The sequence below is a fragment of the Dasypus novemcinctus genome, chromosome 25, assembly GCF_030445035.2.
Source record: "Dasypus novemcinctus isolate mDasNov1 chromosome 25, mDasNov1.1.hap2, whole genome shotgun sequence".
In the NCBI taxonomy this organism is placed as follows: domain Eukaryota; kingdom Metazoa; phylum Chordata; class Mammalia; order Cingulata; family Dasypodidae; genus Dasypus; species Dasypus novemcinctus.
The window spans coordinates 26,260,731-26,288,312 of record NC_080697.1 but is presented as its reverse complement, the minus strand read 5'-3'; the positions used below and the strand labels follow the sequence as shown (position 1 = coordinate 26,288,312).

The 27,582-nt window shown below is 35.6% G+C and overlaps 1 protein-coding gene across 1 annotated transcript; it reads right to left on the bottom strand.

The window, feature by feature from the left end:
- Positions 1 to 4,837: 4,837 nt before the first annotated feature.
- LOC131275926 (large ribosomal subunit protein uL22) lies at positions 4,838 to 5,467 on the bottom strand. Its single transcript, XM_058287646.2, has one exon. The coding sequence runs from the start codon at positions 5,441 to 5,443 to the stop codon at positions 4,889 to 4,891; it is 555 nt and encodes a 184-aa protein (XP_058143629.1). The 5' UTR covers positions 5,444 to 5,467; the 3' UTR covers positions 4,838 to 4,888.
- Between the last annotated feature and the right edge of the window lie 22,115 nt (positions 5,468 to 27,582).

Sequence of the window (27,582 nt, the reverse complement as noted above, 5' to 3'; positions counted from 1 at the left end):
TGAAAGATCAAGTGTCTCTGCATCCTTGCCAGCATTTGATTTGTGATTTTTGTATTTTAGTCATCCTGATAGGTGTGTAGTGATCTCTCATTGTAGCTTTAATTTGCATTTCCCTAATGGCTAATGGTGTTGAACATATTTTCATGTTTCTTACCCTCTGTGTATTCTTTTTGATGAAATGACCCAATGTGTCTTTCCAATTTTCTAAGGCAATTTGTTGGGTTTTTTAAATTGGGTATCAAGAGTTCTTTATGTATTTTAGATTCCTTTGTTAGGTGTGTGTTTTGCAAAAACTAGCTGTTTTTTTAATCCTCTTAGCAGGGTCTTTTGCACAGCAAAAGTTTTTCATTTTGATGAAGTCTTATTTATCAATTTTCTCTTTTATGGATCATGCTTTTGGTGTCAAGTATAAGAATTCCTTGCCTAGCCCTTGATCCTCCTCGAGATTTTCTCCTCTATTATTTCCAAAAGTCTTATAATTTTGCAATTTATATTTAAGTCTATGGTCCATTTTGAATTTTTTTTTAATATAAGATGTAAGACTCAGGTTGAGATGCTCTTTTATCTCCAGCAACATTTGTTGAAAAGGCTGTCTTTGTAATGTACAAGGGATGGGTTTTCTCCCTTCCTTCCTGAAAAGAGAATGGAAGTATAGTAGAAAATGGAAAGAAAAAGGGAAGAGGTTTCCTTGTTTCCTCTATCCATTTTTATATCTCCAATCGTAATTATTGCTAGCCCACCACCCCCTTTTTTTGCACAATGAGTGATTAATTAAAAAAAAAAACTGAGCTGAGGGTAAAACCTGAAGTACATATTACATATAAGGATTAAGTTAGGGAATCTGTAATCACTGCAAAAGAAAGAAAGAAAGAAAGAAAACACCTATTATGCTGTAATGATATGCAGGGATTTTCATTCATTAACTTGTCAATAAATATTTAATGAATAGCTATTATAAGTAAGAAATGATGCATATGGTGAGGGGATACAAGGACAAATCAAGGAACAAGGAGTTTACAGCTACTAAAGAAGATAGAACAATAAAACAAAATAGGTAGATAAGACAGAGACATATATACATGTATAGATGATAGATATATGGATGTATGGATTGAGAGAAAGAAGAGTAGAAAGAAAAAGGAAAGGGAAGATAGGCAGGGAGGAGAGAGAAAGGAAGGGAAGGGAGAAATAAAGCTGAAGAGGGAGAGAGAAGAATGGAGAAAGCATGAGGAGAAAACCTTTAAAGCAAGAAGAAAAAGAAGAAAAGTAAAATCACAAAAAGAAAGTGCTGTGAGAGATGAAACGAGAAATCTCCTGTGACCGCTGGTGGGAAGGTATTATGGTTTAAGGTCTAGAAAAAGTTATGAAGAAAGAGTTTGTACATGGGGATGAAGAAGGAGCAGAAAAAGCAGGAAAGACTGAAAAGCAGGAAAGTGTGGGCATATTTAGGGAAATTGAATCTTGGCGGAAGCACAGAAAATATGAGGATAGTAAGGAACAAAATTAGCAATGTAATTCAAGGGAACTTGTGCCCCCAGAGTTGAAAATTACATATAAAACAATGTCAGAAACCAAATCCTCCACTAAATCAAACAGACATTTTAATTCTCCTGCCTATTAAATTTTTTAGTATGACTAATTCTAAATTTTCTACATAAGCTAATTAGAGTTGTGAAAACTACTTTCAAACAAACACCAGGACATTTTACAAATAAGAATTATATTCTGCTATGTCCTCAATATTTTCTTGTGTATAAATCCAAAAAGCAGCAAAAGTTTTTCCTCTGGGTATGTGGATGATAAATTGAAATAATTTTACAATCACACCAAAAAGCACATATTTCAAGTCAGAGCAAGTGACAAAAGCTAAATAGTAAAATTAAGTAAACACATATACAACAGAAAGAGGGAAACAGAGAAATCAATATTGATCTGGAAGCCAACAAGATATGTGAAGAATTTCTGGTGAGTGCTATATTTCACCCTGTTTTGAAAATGTAAGAAACAAGATTGTGGCATCTAAAGCTATGCGGATGTATTTTTATTGCAACGTCACTTGCATTACCAGCAAAGCCAGAGTAAAGAATCTATTAACCTTTCCATACAACCCTGATCTGTAGGAGGATATGTAAAGGGCACTATAAAGAAAACGCACTGAAACCTAATACTTGGCAGCTAGTCAAGATTGCTCCATTTTTTAAATTAAATGACATGTCCTCTCCAAGAATGGGAGATTAGGGGACAATCGAAAGGCTGTTGCGTTATTCCTGCAACTATAAGCCAGATGGCTTTGAAAGTCAAATGTTCCACACATGAGTAAGTCACTGCTCTAAATGAATTACTTTGGGATATGCAAAATAGAACCTGAGTTGTCCATGCCACTGAAGTAACGTTCCCTTGCACCATCAATCTGGGATTACCAGCTCATTCAACATTTTACCTAAAGAAAAGTAATGGTGGCTAAGCCCTAAACAGCATGTTTAGAAAAAGCATAAAGTAATCTTTAGCATGCACAGGGAATACAGAATCTCAATTCAAGTCTGAAAAAAATCTTTCCATTCAGCAAGGTGGGGAATAATAGACCAATAGCAGGTATGCATAAAATGAACTGATCCTCATAAAGTGAAACTATGGAGGCAACATAGCTTTAATAAAGTAGGGTTTTGAGCTAACGTAAATTTAGTGAAGATAAGGGGCCTATGAAACCCTGAATATCTGGTTAAAAGCTCCTGAGTGCTGCCACTACCATACCTGCTGTCACTGAACCTTGTTCATTGCTTCCATGATTACGAATGAAGGGATTTCCTGATCTGTCAGAGTTCCCATAGCCCCTTGAGAAACAAACAGTAAAGAGCAAGGGCCTCTCTGTGTCACTTTCAGAGGTGCGTCAAGGTGTTGAAAATGGCCAGGGACAAAGAGTCATAGTTCCTAGTATTCCTTTTTTAAAATTCACATAAACACATACACATACACGCACACAGGGCCATTTTCTCCAAGACACAATCTTAACACCCAGATTTAAATGTGATGCTCAGAAACAAGTGCTACTGTCATTCCTCCAGGGAGGACCCTGCTCTTCTCCAATTGAAGGGGCCAACCCTGCTTCTTCATAGTTGTCTACCAGGCTATAATGCTTCCTTTATGATTCCAAAAGAACTTGCTACCTCTACCTACCACTACCCTCACTACCAGTGGAACTTGGAGCTGTATCTCTCTGCCCTCTCGCAAGGGATAGCAAGCTCCCCTCTGCAAGACAGTTCCAGCCTTCTTTGCCTGGTCAAGAAGGGGAAGAAGCCCCTTTCCTCTTCTAAGTCCAAAGCCTGCCTCATTCTCTGCCCCACTTTTAGGGTGATTGCCAATCACAATGCCCAGTTCTTCAGGGGAAAATCCATTAGCACCTGTAAAGATGGGGCCACACCCACATGGCCTCAAACTCTCTAAATAATAAGACTTTAGAATGTGTTTCTAGGTGTGACTTATCCCAGCTCGAGTATGATCAATTATTTATATTCCATTAGCTACATTTTGGTTAGACTGCTCCCTGTAGACATGTGAGCTGGCCTTCATATAACCTATTCATTTAACAAAAGTTCATCTAGGGTTTCTTATGAACAAGATCCCCCTTGACATGCTGAGGAAAGGGCATAGAGAGCTGAATGAGAAATTTTCTTGCTCTCAAAGCACACACAATTTTGTTGAGAAGATAAGACATATGCATGAAAAGACATGAAATTAATGGAAAACAGAGTGGGGGAAGTAAAGGAAAATGTGGGCAAAATCTAATCTTCCAAAAAAGTAAAATCAATTCCTAAATGCCTCATACAAAGGCCTTCTAAATCCAATATCATCTAGAAAGTCTTTATGATTCATTTTCAGTTTTGATAGATCAAAAAGAAACCAAAAGGCTTGATTCTTCTCTTTCTTCCTTTTTTCTCCTTGGGGCATATATAGGGGTAGGTGGTTGGAGCAGCTGGAGGGAAAAAGCTTTAAAAAGCCTTCATAGAAATTCCTTGGGCATCTATCCGTGCACAAGTTGATGCCTCTTGCTTAACTAAATTTGACTTTAATGTGCAGAGGGAATGCAGTTTAATTACACAGTAGAGTTTATGGAAATGGCAAGTTGAAATTATATTTTGACTTGCTGTTAGAGTAAATTCCATCTAATCATTATTGAAAGAGAACAAACAGAATTCTCTCAAGCTTTGTAAAAGGTCTTTCTTCTGCCATTTCTCCAGCTCTCCCTTCCATCTTGTTCTTTCTCTTCTTTTCTTTAAATTAATTCTAAATAAGCAAACTTTGAAGATTAACAGGAAACTGTATAAAATCATTCTACTTCAACTATTTAGCATCTTTGATGGAAATCCATACTTTTCCATTCATCTTAATGTGTTTTAGCTTAATATATCAAAGTATAGGTTAAACGTAAAAAGTAGGAAGCTTCAATATTTTAAGGATGACTTTCCTACCGCCTCCATGGAACCTTCATGCTAAAAAGGATCCTTATTAATTTGATGCTGACCTTGCCTGAAATACTAACAGTGCTTGGGGATTATTTTACACAACAAAACCCTGGACTATAGCTACTCCTGTGTTTTGCTGTTACCCGTACAATATCATGTCTCCTTAACTACAATGGAAGGTTCTCAAAGGTTCAAAAATTTACAATTATTTTGTGTTCCCTTTATACCTGAAACAGAATTAGGCACAATTATGGTAGACATTTATTAAACATTTTAATTGATTAACTGGTTGAAAGGTGTTCTGTAATTTATTTGTTAGTTTATTAAAATAATATAGTGGAAGTTTATTTATATTATCCTTTTAGATGTAGCTGATCTTTTTTTTTTTTTTTTTTTTAACTTTTATTTGCATTTATTGTGCGCTGAAGTTATTCCCGAGCCATAAGTTTTTGTTTCTTCAGTTTCTTCTGGGATATCTTTTTCTTCTGTGCAACCTCCTCTTCTGGTTTAGGAACAATTTGTTCTTTTTCAGTAAGGATCATCTCAATGTGGCAGGGGGAGCTCATGTATGGGTTAATCCGACCATGGGCTCTGTAAGTACGCCGGCGCATCTTGGGGGCTTTGTTCACCTGGATGTGCTCAATGACCAGCGAATCTACATCTAAACCCTTAAGTTCAGCATTACTCTCTGCATTTTTAAGCATGTGCAACAAAAATTCAGCACTCTTTTTGGGCCACCGACCCTGTGTCCAGCCCCACTGTTTAGCCTGGGCACACCTGCCAACACCACCATTATAACGACGGAATGGCACACATTGCTTCTGTAAAGTGACATCTTTCAGATACTTGGTGGCTTTTCGAATATGCATACCCTTGATGGCCTGGGCAGTTTCTCGGGTGTTCTTAAAGTGAACACGAAGATTTGAACCTCTTGATTTGCATGATTTTGTGGGGTTTTCTGGGTCCAGGGAATAGCGAACCATTTTCAGAGATCACCTCAGGCGACTTTGGGGCCTGATCTTAATATACTTCTTAATACCCATTTTTTTCTTAGTGGATCATAACATTAGCCTATAAATTCCTTTGCCATAATATCATTCTTCAATATACACTTGCACTTCTCTTCCCAAGTAATTAATGATTTATAAATTAACACAATTTCATCTGGGAAAAAATTATTTGGAATGTTTCTGCCCAAATCCCAGTCATACAGCAAAGGGCGCTTTTGAAATATGAATTAACACTGTCACCTCTGATTTATTTGTTAACTTCTTAGGATGTGAATATAGAATTTTCTTAAAGAGCTCAAACTATAAGCCAACAAATTAATTCTACAAAGGTAAGAAAATTGATAAAGAGAATAGGTAGTCTTCACTGATAATCTGTGAGTTTGGGGGTAAAGAATTTAAATGATACTCCATCAAAACAGTATTTTCCTTCCATCTTTCTAGAAGTATGAGGAATAAGGGTAAATAATATCCAAAACATTTTAAATTACTTAGAAATATCAGAATCTTTAAAATTTAGCATCTTCCAACAAGTTTCTCAAGATTTCTTTTAGTAACCAAAGAGTCTCAATGAGCAAATACAAGAGCAGGCAGCCAGACAGCTGGGGAAATATTGGAAAACAGAAGAAGGTTCAATGTAAACTAGCTGGCCACAGTCGCAGGAGGATAGAAGAGTTGTCATGAGGGAGAATAAGGATTCTATCATTTTCCCTACATAGAAAACACTAAACAGAAATGTCTGTTAGACTGGAAGTAACACAGAGAATAGAAGATTGATGAAGATGTCAGGATGCTATCAGAAGTGAAAATCCTGAAAAGTCCCTTAGGTAAACTTCTCACTCTTGATGAAAGCTTCAAGAGTGGAAATGGCATGGGATATATGCATCTAAGATTACTCAGGTCTGGCTATATTTCCTCTTTACCACGTTATAGCAAAGAACTGAAGCTTTTCTTCCAAACAGCACTGAAGCACTGACCTTAGATATTGATATGACAGCTCAGAGATTTTGTCTGGTGTAGAAAATCCAAAAAAGTAGTCTCAGGGAACCATATGTGAGCAAGAGTTCAGGGGCTTTGGATTTTATACATTGTCTTAATTTTGACAACCAGTGAGATACTGAGTAATTGCACTTCATTCAATTTGTCCACCTAAACATGTGGAACATGTCAAGATTCTCACCTCTAAAAAACAGGTGTAATATGGGGACATATTCATGGCTTGGGAATCATCCTGAATGACATTGCAATGACAGATACAGGCCATTGTATATGCTGTCATAACTTACAAAATTGTGTGGAAGAGTGTAAACTACAGTGTAAACTATAATCCACTCTTAGATGCAACGCTCCAAAATGTGTTCATGAATTATAACAAATGTACCACATTAATGAAGGATGTTGTTAATGTGGAAAAATGTGGGAGGGGTTGGGAACAGGACATATGGGAATCCCCTATATTTTTATGTAACATTTATGTAATCTAGTATCTTTTTTTTTAAGTATGTATAAAAAAGATTCTGACCTCTATGCAAGGATATTATGAAGACTCATTAGAGCAGGGATTGGATGGCACTTTGACTTCAAGAAAAATGATGCCCTGTTTGAAAGCAGAGTCTTGAACACTCAGCAGTACATCTCTGCTCAAGTGTCCATTACCAAATTCTACAGATTCCAAGCTATATAAACTGAGATACATTAAAAAGGATATGCACACACACACACAAAAAAAGCTGTTGTGGGTACACTTATTTCTATTCACCTCCATGACTCTAAGAGCAAGCTGTCAAAAAAAAAAAATTAACTGCTAGAGGAAACTTACAGAAAAATCTTTGCTCCCCAAAGCTGTAATATCTTAATTTCACTTCAGCCTCCAATTACCAAAACATAAATTGCAGAATATCTCCATAAAAGCCAGTGCCAAACTGCAAGTATCTCCTCTGGCTGTCATCTGGGAGACGGCTTCTATTCAGACTCCTATTAGCTCTGTGGGCAGAGGGGCATATTTAATGGCTGCTTAAGTAATAAAAAGTCAAGGGAAAAATAAATAATCTCTGAGAGTTCCTGAGCTGATAGTTTTAGCCTGGCTCTGCTCTTCATTGGAATGGGTAAGTGTCCCTGTCCATAAAATAACCATCAGCATCAATGTGCTTCGAGCAGCTTATCTGCTGAAGAAGCCAGCATGAACTAATACGAAGACTCAAGGTTTTGAAATCCACAAAACCTGGATTCAAGTGGAGTTTCTTCACCATAGGAGCATGATTTTGAACTCATCGCCTCACATCCCATGTGGAGGATCCCAGGAATTTTTCTTTGAACACGACCTTGAATGGGTACCACTTTTATCTTGAACCACTTCTATATCATCTTAAAAGAGAATGGTTTTCAAGCCTATGCACAAAAGCTCCATGTCAAAAAACTCACTACCCCAAAAAGCAGCCCTGTCTGTTTGGTTTGGTTTGGTTTGGTTAAGGTGGAGCTCTTCATAGGAAGTAGAGTTGGACACCAGGAAGTACACCAACATGAACTAACCTCATTTATTTATCTTCACTTTGATCTACAAAGTATAAGGCTATTTTTACCTTGTATCTTACAGTTTTGATAGTAATTACCAGTGAGCTGAGCATTCAGGAAAACCCTATTCCTCACACATTTGCCATAACTTGGGGCAGTGTGGCTTTAAAAACCAAGCAGCTATATGCTTCCTATATCCAAAATACATAAATCTAGGGTTTTTGAAGTTTGCCCTAGGACACCAGGAATGCTGGACTTAGCTTATTGGGAATATCAAAGGATGAAACAAGGTCATGTACAACAAGGGTCAAAAAGTTCTCAGGACTACACAAAACTTTTCATCTACAAACTCTTGTTTTTGATGAGTTTCTTTATGGTATCTATTCCCACCCCTGCTCACAAATGTGGGCCATTGCTTATTTTGTGTGACAGCAAAAGAATTTGAGGACACCTTGTAAAGAAACTGTGGGTTTTACAGCTTATGAAATCTTAGAGAGAACTGGTTTGAGTTATTCATGGCCTTGTCATTATCTAGTCAATCATGTATGCCTATAAATTCTGCTCTGAGCTCCTACTGCCAAATGCTCTCCATCTTCATTTATGTTAGCCCAACACCCTAGAAACTATGGACACAAAGGGATGTAGATTCTTTTAAAGTAACTCCAAGCCTTGGTGTAATTATCAGGATTTAAATGAGGTAATGTATGTAATATAAAAGTAATTCTACAGGAAAGGCAGTCTTGAGAAGGAAATTTATAACCCTAAATACCTATACTAAAAAAGAAGAAAACACTAAATTCACAGACTTAACTGAACAACTAGATAAACTAGAAAAACAGCAAACCAAGCCCAAAGCAAGCAGAAGGAGGGAAATAATAAAGCTTAGAGCAGAAATAAATGAAATTGAGAATAAAAAAAAAAAAAAAAAAACAGAAAAAATCAGCAAAGCCAAAATCTGGTTCTTTGAGAAGATCAATAAAATTGACAACCCCCTGGCCAGACTAACAAAGAAAAAAAGAGAGAAGATGTAAGTAAATACAGAGAAGATGTAAGTAAATACAATCAGAAATAAATGGGGAGAGGTTATGACTGACCCCAGAGAAATAAAAAGAATCATGAGAGATTAGGAGAAACTGTATGCCAACAAACTAGACAACCTAGATGAAATGAACAAATCCATAGAAATGCAGAAACAGCTTACACTGACACTACAAGAAATAAAGAACTTAACAAACCAATCCCATTTAAGGAGATTGAATCCGTCATCAAAAATCTCCCAGTCAAGAAAAGTCCAGGACCAGATGGTTTCTCAGGTGAATTCTACCAAGCATTTCAAAAAGAATTAATACCAATCCTGTTTCAACTCTTCCAAGAAATTGAAGAAGAGGGAAAATTACCCAACACATTTTATGAAGCCAACATCACCCAAATACCAAAGCCAGATAAAGATACTACAAGAAAAGAAAATTACAGCCCAATCTCTCTAATGAACATAGATGCAAAAATTCTCAACAAAATGCTTGGAAATTGAATCCGATCAGCATATCAAAAGACTTAGACATCAAGACCAAGTGGGATTTATTCCTAGTATGCAAGGCTGGTTCAACATAAGAAAATCAATCAACATAATACACCACATTAACAAATTGAAGGAAAAAAACCACATGATCATCTCAATCGTTGCAGAAAAGGCATTTGACAAAATCCAGCATCATTTTTTGATAAAAAACACTTCAAAAGATAGGAAAATTCCTCAATTTGATAAAAGGCATGTATGAAAAACCTACAGCCAACATCATACTCAATGGAGAAAGGTTGGAAATTTTCCCTCTAATATGGGGAACAAGACAAAGATGCCCACTGTCACCACTGTTATTTAATATTGTACTAGAATTTCCAACTAGGGCAATTAGATGAAGAGAAAAAAATTAAAGGCATCCAAATAGGAAAAGAGGAAGTAAAATTCTGTTTGTGGATGACATGATCCTGTACTTCGAAAATTCTGAAGTATCCACAACAAAGCTACTTGAACTAATAAATACATTCAGCAAAGTAGCAGGATACAAAATCAACAGGCAAAAATCAGTGTTTTTGTGCACTGCTACTGAACAATCGGAGGAGGAAATTGGGGGAAAATTCCATTTTCAATAGGAACAAAAAAGACTCCAATACCCAGGGGTTGATTTAGCCAAAGAAGTACAGGACCTATATGCAGAAAATTACAAAACACTGCTAAAAGAAATTTTAAAAGACTGAAACAAATGGAAAGACATTCTGTGTTCACGGATTGGAAGAATAAATATCGTGAAGATGTCAATCTTACCCAAATTGATTTATAGATTCAATGCAATACCAATCAAAATCCCAACAGCTTACTTTACAGAATTAGAAAAGGCAATTACCAAATTCATTTGGAAGGGAAAGTACACCCAGATAGCCAAAAGCCTTCCAAAAAAGAAGATCGAAGTAAGAGGAATTTCACTGCCTAAACTTGAAGCATATTACAACAGTGGTCAAAACAGCATGGTATTGGGAAGCAGGCTTGGCCCAGTGGTTAGGGCATCCGTCTACCACATGGGAGGTCCGTGGTTCAAACCCTGGGCCTCCTTGACCCGTGTGGAGCTGGCCCATAATCAGCACTGATGCGCGCAATGCGCGCAAGGAGTGCCGTGCCATGCAGAGGTGTCCCCTGCATAGGGGGGCCCCACGCACAAGGACTGCACCCCATGAGGAGAGCTGCCCAGCATGAAAAAAAGTGCAGCCTGCCTAAGAATGGCGCCTCCCACAAGGAGAGCTGACACAAGATGATGCAACAAAAAGAAACACAGATTCCCATGCCACTGACAACAACAGAAGCAGACAAAGAAGAAGATGCAGCAAATAGACACAGAGAACAGACAACCGGGGTTGGGGGGAAGGGGAGAGAAATAAATAAATAAATCTTTTTTTTTTAATTAAAGAAAAACAGCATGGTACTGTCATAAATATAGACACATCAATCAGTGGAACAGAATTGAGAACCCAGAAATAAACCCCTCACCGATACAGTCAACTCATTTTTGACAAACCTGAGGCAACGTTAATGCGACAAAATAGTCTTTTCAACAAATGGTGATGAGACAACTGGGTATCTATAACTAAAAGAATGAAAGACGACCCCTATCTCACTCCCTATTCAAGAATCAACTCATAACGGATCAAAAAGCTAAATATAAAAGCCAAGACCATAAAACTACTGGAAGAAAATGTAGGAAAACATCTTCAAGACCTTGTAAGTGGTGGTTCCTTGGACCTTATACCCAAAGCACATGCAACAAAGAAAAAGTAAATAAATGGAACCCCCTCAAAATTAAACACTTCTGTAACGCACAGGACTTTGTCAAAAGGGTGAAAAGGCAGCCCACTCAATGAAGAAAATATTTGGAAATCACATATCTGGTAAGGGTTTAATATCCAGGATATATAAAGAGATTTTACAGCTCAACAATAAAAAAAAAATGACACAATTAAAAAATGGGCAAAAGACTTGAATAGACATTTGTCCAAAGAAGAAATACGAATGGCAAAAAAACACATGAAGAAATTCTCCTCAACATCACTAATGATTAGGGAAACACAAATCAAAACTACAACAAGATATAATTTCACACCTATCAGAATGGCCAGTATTAAAAAGACAGAGAACTACAAATGTTGGAAAGGATGTGGAGAGATAGGAATACTTATTCACTGTTGGTGGGAATGCAGAATGGTACAGCCACTGTGGAGGACTGTTTTGGCAATTCCTAAAGAATTTGAGTATAGACTTGCCATGTGACCCTGCAATACCACTACTGGGTGTATACCCAGAAAAACTGAGAGCAGTGACACGAACAGACATCTGCACACCAATGTTCATAGTGACATTATTCATGATTGCCAAAAGTTGGAAACAACCCAGGTGTCCATCAATAGAAGAATGGATAAACAAATTGTGGTTTTTTTACACAAAGGAATATTATGTAGCTGTAAGAAGAAATGAAGTCATAAAGCATATGACAATATGTCTGAACCTGGACAACATCATGTTGAGGAAAGCAAGCCAGACACAAAATTACAAATACTATGTGATTGCATTACTATGGACCAAATAAATTGTGTAACATACTATATGATTCAAAAAAAGTGCATATGTATCCAGTACACTTAAATGAGAAATGTATGTTTTTATTCAGATGTTTTCTTTTTAGCTTTTAATTGTTCATATTTTCAATTATTAAATGTACAAACTAAAGTTAAAAAAAGTAATTCACCCAGTGCTTCAATCATTAGGAAGGGAATGGTCATTTCCTTTTTTCTAAAGATTTTTGGCAGACAAATTTTAAATTACAGTGCTTATCACAGCTTATGATAGCTGCAGAAATATTAAATCTTCTGAGTTTGTGGATATTTTGATATTTAACACCTGTTTTTTAACACTAAAAAGGGAACAGATATACTCATCATAGGCCTAATATTTACATCATTTCCAAAATTTATAGATTTCAGTTTAGGCTCAAGAAAAGAGTATGTTTTATTGAATTTATATAGTAGGTGATCTTCAGCTTCAGGAACAGCATATCATTCTCAAAACAGCTTAACAGAAGGAAATTTTAATTATTATACACAGAAAGAAGTCCTTGGTAAGAGTGGCTCCAGAATTTCAGAGATTTCCTGAGTTAATAGTTTTGTTGTTTCAATGACTTCATCATGGACCCAGGTTCTTTCCAACATTTTGTTTGAAAATCCTTAGCACCAAAGATTGGTCCCCATACTAGCCTCCACAGTTCCAGGGATCACATCTACAAGTGGCAACACCTTTTCCTTGTGCCTTTTTAAGAGAATGGAAGCCTTTTTTCAAAATCCCCCAGCAGACTCCCATCTCATCTCTTTGGTCAAAACTGGATCACACAGCATAAACCTAAACCATTTATCCACGAGAGAAATGGTTTACCATGACAATTAGATTAATGAGAATTTACCTTAGAACTGTAGAAAAAGTCACCTTCCTCACACTTTAATAAGGAAGAAGGGAGAGTAAATATTGAGTGGGCAACTAACATTGTCCACTACACAAATTAATAAATCATGGTTTTTTAAAAAATTTTTGACCAAATGGATTTATTCACATGGTTTGAAAAATAAAAACAAGTGGAGAGATTAAAATGAAAAATAAAACTCCCTTGCCCCATGCCTCCCAATTTCTAGTTTTTCTTATATGGGAAACATTATTTTTGATAGCTATGTTCAGAATTATATTTCTAATGATTACCTTCAACCTTTAAATAACGTGCATATTCCACTATATTTCTTGATTTGTTAATTTTAGATAAAGTCTATTGACTTCATGTTCTGACACCTGAAATTTAGCTCTCATATCATCTCAGCCTTCCCTTCCCACTCCTACCAAGATGATTATTTCCTAACTTTAAAAAAAAATTATCCTTGTAACTTTAAACAAAGGATCACCATTTTATTTCTTTTTCTAGCAACTATACACAACATCTCTTGCCTTTTAAATGGTCAAAATTGATAGTATTTACATTATTTTCTGTGGCCATAACTGTTTTCTGTGCTTTATCTATAGATTGATTATAAAAGTGGAAAATCAATTAATCATGTTTGCTTTGTTATTCTTCTGTCAGTACTGTTCACCGCAAAGCAAAATAATTATGATTGATTTTGCCTTTTTTAATAGTTTTTTTTATTTGCCTCTATTATGTTCTTAAGTAGTTCCAACTTTCCAAGGAAAATGTCAAATTCATGAAATGCCATTTTTTTATACTAAATGCCTTTTTTTATACTAAGTTCCTCCTTCCTGGAAACTCTGAATCTTCCGGAACTGCTACAAAGCCACCATCCCAGTACTCACTGCTTTTCCTACTTACCCCAGATATATGTTTCCTTAGATCTCATTCTTCCTTTCTTAGTTATACTTTACGAAAGCAAATCCTCAAGTAACTACCTGAGAACGTTTTTTAGAAAAATCTCTTAATTCCTGTAAATGTCTTTATTCTGTATTCATCCAGATTGCTTCAGTTGGTTTGGTATAGAAAAATATTCTTAAAAATAATTTTCCCTCAAACCTTTGAAAGCATCTTTCCATTTCCTTTTAGCATCCAGTATTGATGATGTGACGTTAATGTTAGTTTGAGATTCATTCCTTTGTAAGTGATCTGGTTTTACTCTCTGGAAGCTTTTTAGTGTCTTTTGCTCACTCTGGAATTCTAGAATTTCTCAGTGATATATCTATGTATTGATGTTTTCTAATTCATTGTGCTCTACAATCCCCTACTGGTTTCTTTCAATCTGAAGGCACTTATACTTCAACTGGAAATTTCTCTTTTACTGTGTATTTTATAATTTTCCTTATCTATTTTTCTGGATCTCTGCTCATCAAATATTTACTGCCAAAAGCAATCCTCTAAGTCTCTTATCTTTTCACTTATCTCTTCTTTCTACTTGCCTTTCTTTTGTGCTGTAGCTAGTGAAATTTCTTCATATTTATACTCCAACTGTTAAACTGGATTTTATATATACATTTTATAAATGTTTTTCATTTTAAAAATAGTTGTTATTTTGTAAGTAGATAATTTGTAAATGGTTCACCCTGATCAGATCTGTAGAGGTCGTAGTTTCTTAAATCTCTCTGAGAACATGGAGTTATTTTACAGATCACTTTGATACCCAAGTTATCTTAATTACTTAAGGTACTTTTTTAATTAGTTTTTCTTTGCTTCGTGTTTAGGCTGATTGGGTGATCTTGTGTAGGTGGGCAAAAAAAAATCCATCACCAGCATCAATTTAGAGTCTGTTGGCAGGTACCTGTGGGACTCTTGAGTGCTAAAATATTAAGCAGTGGAACCATTCACACTAGCTTATCTGATCGTTACAAGATAGATTATTTGAGATCTTCAGACATAAAGCTTCCTTTTGATTTGGTATTGTTGGGTCTCGTTCTTATTTTGCTGAGGGCATAAATACTTGAATGCTTGATAAACTGCCAGTGGAAAGGGGTGTCATGAGGGGAAATAATTGTGTTGCGTAGATTCCAAATGTTCTCTTATTTCAGCTCCACATCTCATTCCTGACCTCAGTTATTCCTCATAGTTTAAAATCCAGACACTCTGTCTAGAAGAGTGATTCTCAAATTTTACTGTGCATCAGAATTGCCTGAGGGCTTAACACTATACGATTACTGGACCTCATCCCCAGTGCTTCTGATCCAGTAGGTCTGGGAAGGGTCTGAGAATGGAAATTTTAACAATTTTCATGTAACGCTGATGCTGCTCATCTGAGGACCTCACTGTGAGAACCTCTGCTCTAGAGCTTTGCAAAGGATACTGCTCACTTCTCATTTGAACTCAGCTGCCCCATATATTTTAGAGCCCAATTTCATTCAGAATCCTTCATTGGTCACCTGTCCTCTGCCCTCTTTCCATCTTCCAGAGAGTTGCTGAAATCTCTTTTCTACTAATGGTCTATAATCCAAACTCTATGTTAGGGGTTATACTTTGTTATTTAATTTCCTTGCCTGTTATTTTATGTTAATTCTTTACTATCACCTAAATAAGTTTTTGGGAAAGAAAGAATATAAACATATGGGATCACTCTGCCTTATTGAGTGAAAGAGTTACTCTTTTTTTTTTTTTTTTCCCCACTCACTAGCACTCCACATTTTCCCACATTAACAACATCCTTCATTAGTGTGCTACATTTATTACAATTGATTAACACATTTTGGAGCATTGCCACTAAGTGTGGATTATAGTTTACATTACACTTTACACTTGCTCCCACACATTTTTGTAAGTTATTACAAGATATATAACGGTCTATATCTGTCATTGCAATGTCATTCAGGACAATTCCCATGTCCCAAATTACAGCTATTTCTCCCTGTCTCTGCACTCAATACCTCCAGTTTCCACTGTCTCCATATCAGTGATAAAAGTTCTTCCATTCCAAGAATCACAGTAAGTCTATAGTCCATCATTCATTCCTCAATTCTGAGGAGTCTGAGATGGTGATGCCCAGTCCCCCTCTAATTGAGAGAGGGCTTAGATCCCATGGGGCAGATGGATGGAACTATCTTGCTTGCAGTTGCAGACTATCTCTTTTCCTTGAGATGGTAGCTGTCCATCATCACCTCCTTGTTATTTGTCTGGGTGAGTACAATGAACTGGAGAGTAAGTGTCGCAAATCTGTTGTGATTCAGGGCCCAATTGGTATATGGATGGCTCAAAGATTTAACTTTCTTGGACAAACACCCACCAACTCTAGTACCAACTAGAGGTTCAAATAGAAAGAGCAGAAGAGCCATGTGTAGGGAAACCACAACTGAGTCCAACTGTCACTCAGGGAAACATAAATTCTAAAGTAGGGCCCACTGGCAGGGCACCAAACTTCTGAGCTGTCTGCCCTGCCTATAGTGTCTGGATGTCTCCAGAGCCCTCAGGGACCTGAGGATACTATTTTTGGTAGTATCTACTTTGGCATTCAATGAGATTCTGCTAAGGTGTGCATAAGCTTAACCTCTGGCATGACCTCCCAACTCACTTTGAAGTCTCTTAGCCATATAAACCCATTTGTCTTTACCCTTTCCCCCTTTTGGTCAAGGTCTTTTTCCAGTTCCATTTCCAATTGGTGCTTGGTAGTAATCCCTTAGTACCAGGGAGGCTCATCCCTGGGAGTCATGTCCCATACTGGAGGGGAATGTAATGCATTTATATGCTTAGTTTGGCTTAGAGAGAGGCCACATTTGAACAACAAGGAGGCTCTCAGGAGGTAACTTTTAGGTACCCTATAATACTAGAAAGTTTCAACTTCAAAAAGTAAAGGATTATAAGTACGATCATCACTATTAAAGGTCTAAAAGACCTACTCTTGTGTTTCAGTTCATCAGTAGGTCACTAACATCAAGATGTTTGTCTTTAGAGCTTCCTTCTATAAGTGTCTGCAACTTCCTCTACCTACCATAATTTCAAGCTAAATTTTTAAACTCTGATTCTAGTTATAAAAAATTTGGATATCTCATGATATGAAAGGGAAGCTTTGAGGAATAGAAGACAACTAAGTAACTCAAAAATAAAATGTGGCATAGGTGGATTAAATGTTTACCAAGACAAATTTCCCTTGTTCCTGGATGCACAGAAAGTCTACGTTTACCAGCTCTCCCTCCCATATTATTTGTTCTTGATCATGGACTGTGAGGGAAAACATTGTGTGTAACCTCTAGGTTAATGCAGTTAAGAAGTAGATAGACCCTCTTTATTCTCTCTTTCCTCCACCTGCCAGCTTCATGCAGAGGCCCTGGAGGAGGCTAGAGCCAAGAGATGGAAGGAAATTGGGTTCTATAATGACAGATTGCAAGGAAGGGCAGCTGATCAGGAAGAAGTTCATTGAACTGGTACACTACAAAAAGTGGCGTTACACTAATTAGTAAATTAAATGATGAAAGAACGTTCCTCTTGAGTCTGTAAGCATGTTCGAGATACATGAATTTTGCATTGGGATACTGTCTGTATGTATTTCTGTTTTATGAAAGCTACAGAACTATAAAGAATTTCACTACAGCAACACATTAGATCATTTCCACTTGGCATAATTGCTTAAAATTCTGCCTTATAAATCTAGTGAAAAAGGTTCTTGTTTTATTTCTACTTTAATAAATAAGATCTAACATTCAATATAAGGATTGAATAAGATAATAGATATAAAAGTGCTTTCCAAATATATAAATGCTATCCAAGTACCGCAAAATAATTAACTTTCCTTAGGAGAAGAGGTGAATTAGTGACAATTCTAAATTTTTCTTTGTATTAATTTGTTAATTGAACTTGTAAATTTCAGGTTCTTAGGCAACAGGCTGCTGATTCAAGGTTTTTGGAAATCTTAAATTAGCTTCCTCAGCTCAATTCATAAGTTAGGGGCTGCATTGTTGTAAGAAGTTTAATTTTTATATTATCCAATTTTTAAAATACTAGAAGCTTTAATTAAACTTACCAGGTCTTCGAACCTTTGGAAACTGCATGGTTCTAACTGCAGTATTTCATAAGTAATCAAAGAAGATTGAGGACTCTTAGGGCCAAATGAGGCTAATCAGGCACATTCCACTTAGGTAATTGAACCACTGGCTGCATTCCACCTGCCTAGACTGGACACTCAGAAGTAACATTGGGTGCCATTTGTGTGAGCTGTTATGGAAAACAAAATGTGGTGAGCAAAGAAACACTGTTACCAAAATTAGAAGGGACAAAAGCTTAACTTTTTTCAAAAATGAAAAATGTAAGGGCTTCACTAATATCCACATACAAAACACAATTAATGGACTAGCACAAATCAGCAGTATTATGTTGCTCAAGAAGCACTAGAAGAACTTCCATTTGAGAAACATTAATTTAGTTGATGTCAACCATCAAAATGACTTAGGGTTACTTAAGTAAAGTCTTGCCTTCTATGTATCTGGGCCAAACTCACTAACTACTCTGACTAGAATTCAAACAGTATTGCACATCTACTCTGTGCCAATGTGCTCATAATTGAGATAGATATAAAATTTAATAGGCTTTGTCCCCTGATCTCAAAACTCTTATACTTAATGGAGAAATTTTAAAAAGTGACATGAAAAAATAATATATTTAACAGCAACAAGCAACAAATGACACTCAATGACATGATACAACCAAGTTCTATCACAGTACAGAGGAGACAAAAATCACTTCCAATTCCACTTTTCTTGAGACTTTCCTTGGAGAGATGAGATTTAAACTTGGTGAGGTGAGGCTAAAGCTCAAAGATAGATGGGATTTCAACAGGCAGAGAGAAGTAGGAAATCATTGCTCTGAGATGGTTGAGCCTATATGCAAAAGGTTAGGGAGGATGTTGCCTTCACCTCACTGTAATAGTGTGGTTAAATCTCTAACCCAAGAATTGGGTAAGGTGTGGCAATCACCCCAATGCTCTCCGGGGGTGAGATCTGGAGCTTGGTGGACAGCCAGTGCTCGATGAGGGTGGAAGCAAGAAAATGGCCGTTGGGCTAGCCTATGGAAAGTGTGGGTTCCCATAAGTCACCAAGGAGCAGAAACCATCATCTTAAGAATGACTTTCATACTTTGACATCTAATGAAGCATGTCCTGCAGGTTTACTGAAATGTAGAGGATCCGTGACTCATGTTTCTCTCCCATTTCTCCTTATTGTAATGAAAATGTTTATCCTTTTTTTCCATTGAGTATAGGAAGCAGATAACTTGTCTTTAAGTTTCAGAAGTCTATAGCAGATGGTACTTTGCCCCAAGACAAACTGTATTTCTTTAAATTGATTGTGATATGATTTAGTACTTGCATTGTTACTGGTTTAAGTTTTTTTTCTGAATATTGCAATGTCTTTTTGGAATTCAGAGGGTGGAGTGTAGCAGTTTGAAATAGTTAAGAATTCCAAAAATTGATATTGGATTATGTTTGTAAACTGGTCTGTCTAAAGTTTCACATTTACTTAATTAAATTATGATTAAGGCTTTGATTGGGCCACTAAGGAGTGGTAAAAGAAGAGAGTTGGAGCTTTGATATCGGAGATTTGATGCTGGAGTTTTGAGGTGAAGCCCCAGGAAATAAGCACACAGAGGAGCTTGGTTGTGAGGAAAGAGACACAAGCCCCAGGAAGAGAGGAACCCAGGAAGACTGAACCCTGGCAGATATCGGCAGCCATCTTGCTCCAACACACGATGAAAGACTTTGGTGAGGGAAGTAACTTATGCTTCATGGCCTGGTAACTGTAAGCTTCTACCCCAAATAAACACCCTTTGTAAAAACCAACCAGTTTCTTATATTTTGCCCACTCAAAGCCTTTCCATAAAATCATGTTCTAGGTAACCCCTACCTCATTCTACTTCCCAACACTGTAGCCATGCTGTTCATAGTCCTTTCCTGAATTTCAAAATAGTTTTAGGCAAAGACATGAATCTCTTCACATAGTTTCCTTCTGATTAAAGTTGTTCCCCACTATAAACAGATTGGAGGGTAGTATCTACCTAGTCACTGAGATCACAGGAGAAGTTGAGTGATATAATGGGAAATGTATAAGTTTTAAATTAGGCAGAACAATTTTTGAACTCTCATTTATCAGCACTTTCCAGGTATGGTCCTTTAAGCAAACTTACTTAATTTTTCTGAATCTTTCTGTGTAAAATGAGAAAACATATTTTGTGAAGCTGTATAATCTAAAACCTACTATAATACATGTTAAATGTTCTACCGCTTCTCTTCTTCCCTTAGTATATATAATATGAAAATTCAAAAGGACTCCTTTACAAATAATGCTATCCCCTATTGTGTTAGGTTGATGAGGAAGAGAAGAAGAGAAAGAGAAGAAAGCTGTCAACACAAAACATTACTAGAGTAACTTTGAACCTGACTCAGATTTTCGAAATCTTGATCTTGGTGTTTTGTTTGTTTGTTCTTTATGATCACAGTGCTTTTTGTCCTTCCTCATGTAAAGTAAACTGGATTAAAAAATAAAACTCAGAACCCACAGCTGTTGCTAATATTATATCACCTTTAATTTTCATCTGACTAATCACTTCTAAATTGGATAAACTGAAAACATCTGAAGTTTTAGTAAGTGTCTACACCAAATTTTGCTCTGAATTTATAAACAGCTTGAGTATGAATATCCATAAGGTCCCTCCTACTTTTGTCCTTTCTGCACTGTTTTAGAATTGAGGTTAACTTACCTCATGAATAATGAGGTAATGTAAGGAGAAAGCACTTTGCCTTTCATATGATGAAGGTAAAATATCTGGTTTATCCTTATAAAAATGATATCATTTTGGCAAGTATTAAAAGTTAAAAATCTTTAAATAATGAAGGAACATCTTATATCTTTCCCAATAGCACTAGATTTTTTCCACCATCCAAGTTCACCTTATCATCATTATTTAAATGATGTTGTTATATTTATACATAAGAAAATAGTTTGCAATATATTATATTTCAAATATTAATCAATTATTTACTTGTTTAGTATAATAAAAGTAATAAGTGCTATTTTCAGATGCCATAAAAATATAACATTATTAATTTAGTTAGTGTATGAGATCTTACACTTTAATGACCAAGTCCTTGTGCTCTGGGCCCCGAGTCCATTTGACCAGCGTTTGGCCAATTTCCTTTATCTATCACTGGGGAGCATTTAAGTTTTCCTTAAACCAATCCTGTTGCAGCTGGGCTCTTCAGCCAGGGTCTGGCTCTGGGCAATTGTTCTACCCTTCAAAGTCTCCTCATGTCACACCAGATAACATTTTTTCTGATATGACATTTCCCAAGGTCGTAGTTATTCAATTCTAATCAATGTCTTGTCTGTAATTTCACAGTCCAGTCAACATTATACTGCAACAATTTTCCCTTTCCTGAAGACTTTCTCCTCCTAGTTTCTCATTGAAATTTTTCAAGCCCTTTTCATCTTCTCCATCCATCCCAGCTCTGCATCACCTACAAAGAATGGCACTAAAATCACTGTGGTCACAACTCCATAAGACTTGTCATAATATACAGGTTTAGATACACAAATCTACATTTAGGGGGAATATCTCTGTTATAAATATAATCTACAAAAATGCAGGTCTGTTCAAATAAATACTCATTTGCATTACTTTACAGAATACTCAGTTTCTCAGGTTGTAAGGTCAATGTCAGTATTCTTTTGTTGGATTCAGTTCTTCCACAAGAATAGGAGGCAGGAGAGTAGTGACTTGGAGTTATGTACCCAATTTTAATTTTAATTCCAATCTTGTGGTCGTGAATCCATTGTAAATAGGACCTTTTAACAAGGATACTTCAGTTTAGGTACAGCCAGAATGAATCAGGGTGGGCCCTATATTATTATATCTATTATTCTATTCTATAGCTTTAAAGAGAAGGCTCCAGAGAAAGAAGCTGCAGTGAACATCAAGGCAAAAGTCAATGGAACTCAGAGGAGAAAGGAGAAGACACTGCCATGTGCATTGCCATGTGATGGAAAAACCTGAAAAGAAGCAAGCATTTGGAAGCTTTCTAGCCTCTGAATCCATAAACAATAAATTCCAGTTGTTAAGCCAACATATCACATGCTATTTGTTTTAGCAGCTAGGAAAATAAATCAGGGAGTTGGCTACCTTTTTTTTTTTTTTTTGTCAAAGTATGAGTGTCCTTTCAAGAGTCCAGCTTTTTTCTGTCAGAATAGTAGGCCAGTCTTCTCCAATGTATCCATCTTAGAGAGTAGAAACTTCTTATAATATTTTAAATAGAAAGCTGTTATTATTATTTTAGCTTAAAAATATATTGACAGGTATAAGTACTGCTTTCACCACTTGCTGAGTTGCAGGCTATGCACTATAAATATATCTGTCCTGATGACTGAAAAAAGTGAAGAAACTGAGATGCATGGTTGCTAAGTTATTTTTCTTACCTAGTACAACCCCACAGACGGAAACATAAAAACTATAAATTTATTTTAAGCTATAATTTGTATTCCTTTTTTTTTTAAATAGAGTAAGTCTCAATTTGTTCTGTGAGTGACTTTACAAATGCTCAGGAATGGTTGACAAAAATATTTCATGTATTCATTTGCCATTCAAATATTTTAGGAAAATATTTTTCATAAATATTTTCAAAAATTTTTATGAAAAGTTTGTATTATTTAGTAAATATTATTGAGTAGTAAGAGTTCTTTATATATTGTAGATACAAGTCATTTATTGTAGGTAGGTATGCATTTTTAATATTTCCTACTAGATTTTGGCTTACCCCTTTTATTTCCTTAGTTATCTTGGAAATAGAAAAAATTTTCATTTTAAAGATTTGCAATTCATCAATTTTTCTTCATATCATCATTTTTTGGGGGGGGGGGGTCCTATATAAGACTTTTTTACTTATCTGGGTAAATTGAAGATGTGAGCAAATTATTTCACATTCCTCTAATCAACATGGGGAACCTGTGTTCCCTTCTCTTAAATCTCCACTGGCTCTGTGGAGCCATTGACCAATAGAATATACCATATCAGTTTGGGAACTCAGGTATTAAGAGACTGGCAGCATCCACTACCTGTCTCTTTGAGTACCTGAGTACTAGTATTTGGAACCTATCAACCATATTATGAGAAAGCTGATAGGAGAGGCCTACATGATGAGGGACAGAGACTGAAAGATGGCAACTCCAGCTGAGCTCCCCACTGATAGTTAACATCAACTGGCCAGACATTTTGGAAGCGAATTCTCCAACTCCAGTTGAGTGACCCCAGCCTGGTATGAGAAGCAAGATTTGTGAGCAAAATTTTAAATTGTTGTTTTTAGCCACTGTTTGTGGGTGACTTGTGAATACAACAAAAAATTGACACAATACCTTAACGCTGCAAAGATATTTTGCTTATATTTTTACGTAGAAGTAAATGGATTTGGCCCTTACATTTAATTCTCTAAACAAGTTAGTTTTTGTAAATATTGTGAGGTAAGGGCTGAGGCTCATTTTTTCCCCATACAGATATCAAGTTGTTCCGTTACCAATTTTGAAAATACTGCCCATTCCATCCACCAACCTCCATGAAATTACCTTGATGGTATTGTTTATATAGAGAAAGTTCTTTTTAAATTTCACTCATCACTATTACTCAGTTCAGGGTAGCAGTCTTGAACATTTTGATCAATGTATTCCTATTTCATATTTTTATGCTATTGTAAATATATTTCCAATTGTTTACTACTAAAATATAGAAAAACAACTGATGTTTTTACACTGCTCTTACATGCTGCAACCTTGCTAAATTCACTTATTAGATATAGGAGTTGCTTTTTAGATACCTTAGGATTTTCTATATTTAAAAAGTTACATATAAATAGAGACAGTTTGACTTGCTATTTTACAATCTATATGTCTTTAATTTCTCTTTCTTGCCTTATTGCACCGACTAAGATCTCTAGTACAATGTTGAATAATAATGGTGAAAGCAGATATCCTTGTTTGTTCCAGGTCTTAGGGAGAAATCATTCTTTCTTTCACTACTAAGTAGGATGTCAGTGGCAGGTTTTTTATAAATGCCCTCTATCAGGTTGAGGAAACTTTCATCTATGTCTGCTTTTGTGAGAGTTTTTATCAAAAATGAGTATTGAATTTTGGTAAATGTTTCATCTTCATCTATTGACACATTTATTTTCTCCTTTATTCTTTTAATATAGTGAATTACACTGACTGATTTTTCAAATGTAAAATCAAACTTACATTCCTGGAATAAAGTGCATTTGATAATAATATGTTATCTTTTTTGCTGTATTGACAGATTCAATTTAATAATAGCTTGTAATGATCTTTTTTTTTTTAAGTCTGTGTTTATGAGAGACTTTGGTTTGTTCTTAGAGGGTTTTGTTTGTAATTGCTTTGTCTATAGGTATCAGAGTAATGCTGGCTTCATAAAATAGGTTAAGTTTTTCTCCATTTTTAAGAAAATGCATGTAAAATGTGTATTAATCCTTCCTTAAATTTTTTATAGTTTTCACTAGTGAAGTAATCTGGGCTGAAAATCTCTTTGTGGGAAGGTTTGTAATTATAAAGTCAATTTATTTTATAAGTAAAGGACTATTTTCAAAATCTCTTCTTGAGTTAGTTTTGGTAATGTGTCTCTTTCAAGTAATTTTTCCATTTCATATAACTTTTCAGATTCATTGTTGTGAAATAATTCATTATATTCCTTTATATTTATTCCAATTCTGTAGTACATTTAGTGATGTCCTCTCAATCACTCTTGATAATGGTAATCTCTATGTTCCTTCTTCTTTACTTGATCAGTCTAGCTTGAAGTTTCAATCAAAATTATATTTTCAAATAAATAGCTATTTCTTTCAATGATTTTCTTTATTGTTTGTTCAATTTCTATGTCATTGATTTCTGCTCTTTATTTTTTTCCTTCTTTCTACTAATCTGGGGTTAACTTTGTTCTTCCTTACCTGTTACTTAAGATAGAAAAAAATTTTTTTACCTTTCCTCTTTTCTAATATGAGTATGTAATGGTATTAAATTAATCAACCTTTTATTTAATAATATTCCTTGTCATAAAGTCTACAATGTCTGAATTAATATATTCATTCCAGCTTTCTAGTATTACTGTTTTCATGACAGATCTATTCCCATGCTTTTATTTTTAATTTATCTGTATCATTATAAATGGCTTTCTTATGCAATTGGGTCCTGCTTTTTTAACTTAGCATGATAAAGTCTGCACTTTAATTTGAGCATTTAAACCATTTTTATTTAATACAATTATAAGGTTGAGTTTAAATCCACCAAATTGTAGATGATTTCTAAGCATCTCATTTGTTCTTTTTCTTTCTTTTCCTGCTTCCTTTTGGATTGAATGTGTATTCTTAGAATTCCTTCTTATCTCCTTATTGGTTTATTAGCTGTACCACTTTACATCTTTATTTAATGGCTGCTTTAGAGTTTACAATATGCATACTTCAAGGAAATCAGTACTTTAAGCTATCCAATGTCATTAACATATATTCTTTTTTCTATCTACATATATAATATTACACTATTAAATTCAGACTATATATAATATAGCTAGCTTTTTTCACTAAACAAATTTTCTCATTATGTTTTTCTTTATATCTATGATTTTTAATGCTTTGATCAAATTTTTGTTCAAGAACATGTGTAATTTGTGATTTTTTAAAATCTCCACTGTAATTTCAAAATTCCTCCCTTTTTCTCAGTCTTATTCTTCTCAAAGAAGATTCAGAAAACAGGGCAAGAATTTTGATGTCTTAAAGGAGAATTCATTGCTCTAATTCAAGAATATAGATTAGGCTGTATTTTTCTAGCAGTGGAATTTCAAGGGAATAAATTTCAGTGCTCACGGTCATGGCCATCTTTACTCTCTCCCTCTCTTCATTTCTGAAATGGAAGAAGGCCCACTCATATGTTACTATGCAAGGCAATTAGTTATCTGTTTCTATCAAGTGAAACCCAGACTTGATAGAAACCCAAGAAAGCTACATAAGTGGTCTATTAAAAATCTGAGAAAAATAGCCTGGATAAGTCCAGGAATAGTTATTGGGAAAGAAAGTTGGTAAAATAAAGAAGTTCTCTATGTGAGCCAAACCATCCTAAGTTCACTCCTGGAGCCCAGTTAAAGTGTAATCAGGCCAAGACAGTGCTATACAACTCCCAGGAGGGTAAAGGACAGAAAGATGAAAAAGCCAAAACAACAAATGTGTTATCAAACCCATGCAGTGACCAGGAAGTGCTTCCCTCTCCCACTCCCAAGATATTAAGCTGCGGTAAAACACTGACTAACTGTAGCTGTTACAAGGGAAATGGGAGGGGGAATTAGGGGGTTTTTCTTCAATGAATTTGGCCAGCAGAGCTGGCTTTGAATCTCAGCTCTGGCATAGACCATAGCACAGGAAATCAGAGATTTCCTCTTCCTGGAAAAGTGCACCAAGGAGTAGCATCTGCTGGCTGGTCTCGAAATTGCATAGGCAAAAACTGCTTTTAGTTCTTCTGTATCCTAAACTCTGGAAGAAAATCTGTACTCTATTAGTGAGTCTCTGACCCAATTTTGATAACTTAAACTGGGTGATTTAAAAGACTTAGAATAAGTTGAACCAAAAATTAAAGAAGAGCTGAGAAAAAAAAATAGGTAACACAAGAAATTGATCATTAAAGTAAATTCACCAACATATTCAGATACCTAGACATCAACAAAAAAAAAATCCAAGCCATACTAGGAAATAGGAAGACATGACTCAGCCAAAGGAACAAACCAAATATCCTGAAGAGATACAAGATTTAATATAATTAAGCAATAATAATCACACAACTCTCCTAAATAATTTCAAGGAATTGAAAGAAAATATGACTGAAGAGATAAAGACTATTAAGTGATCATTGGGTGATCAGAAAGAACAATTTGAAAGACTGCAAAGAAAAGTAATAGACTTTATGGGAATGAAAGACATGATGGATTCAGTTAAAAATACATTAGAAACACATAAGAGCACATTTGAATTGCTTAAAGATAGAATGATTTCAAAAACAGAGCTACTGAACTGGAAATGACAGGAGAACAGAAAGAGAAGAAAATGGAAAAAATGGAACAGGGTCTCAGGGAATTGAATGACAATGCAAAATTTAAAAACATATGCACTATTGGTGTCCCAGAAAGAAAAGAGAATGGAAAAGAGGTAGAAAGAATATCGAAGGAAACAATGACCAAAAACTTCCCAACCCTTATGAAAAGCATAAATATTAATATCCAAGAAGAACAGTATACCCCAGACAGAATAAATCTGAATAGACCTAACTCTGAGATACCTACAATTCAGAATGACAAATATCAGAGCTAAGGAGAGGATTCTGAAAGCAGCAAGAGAAAAGCAAAGCATCACATCCAAGGGAATCTCAATAAGATTAAGTGCTGACCTCTCATCAGAAACCATCAAGGAGAGAAGAAAGGGATACGATGTATTTAAGTTACTGAAAAAGAAAAATGTCAGCCAAGAATTCTGTATCCAGAAAAACTGTCCTTCAAAAATGAGGGTGAGTTCAAAATCTTCAT

Excerpts from the sequence above, each read along its gene's own strand:
- LOC131275926 (XM_058287646.2), bottom strand. The coding sequence starts at position 5,443 with ATGGTTCGCTATTCCCTGGACCCAGAAAACCCCACAAAATCATGCAAA.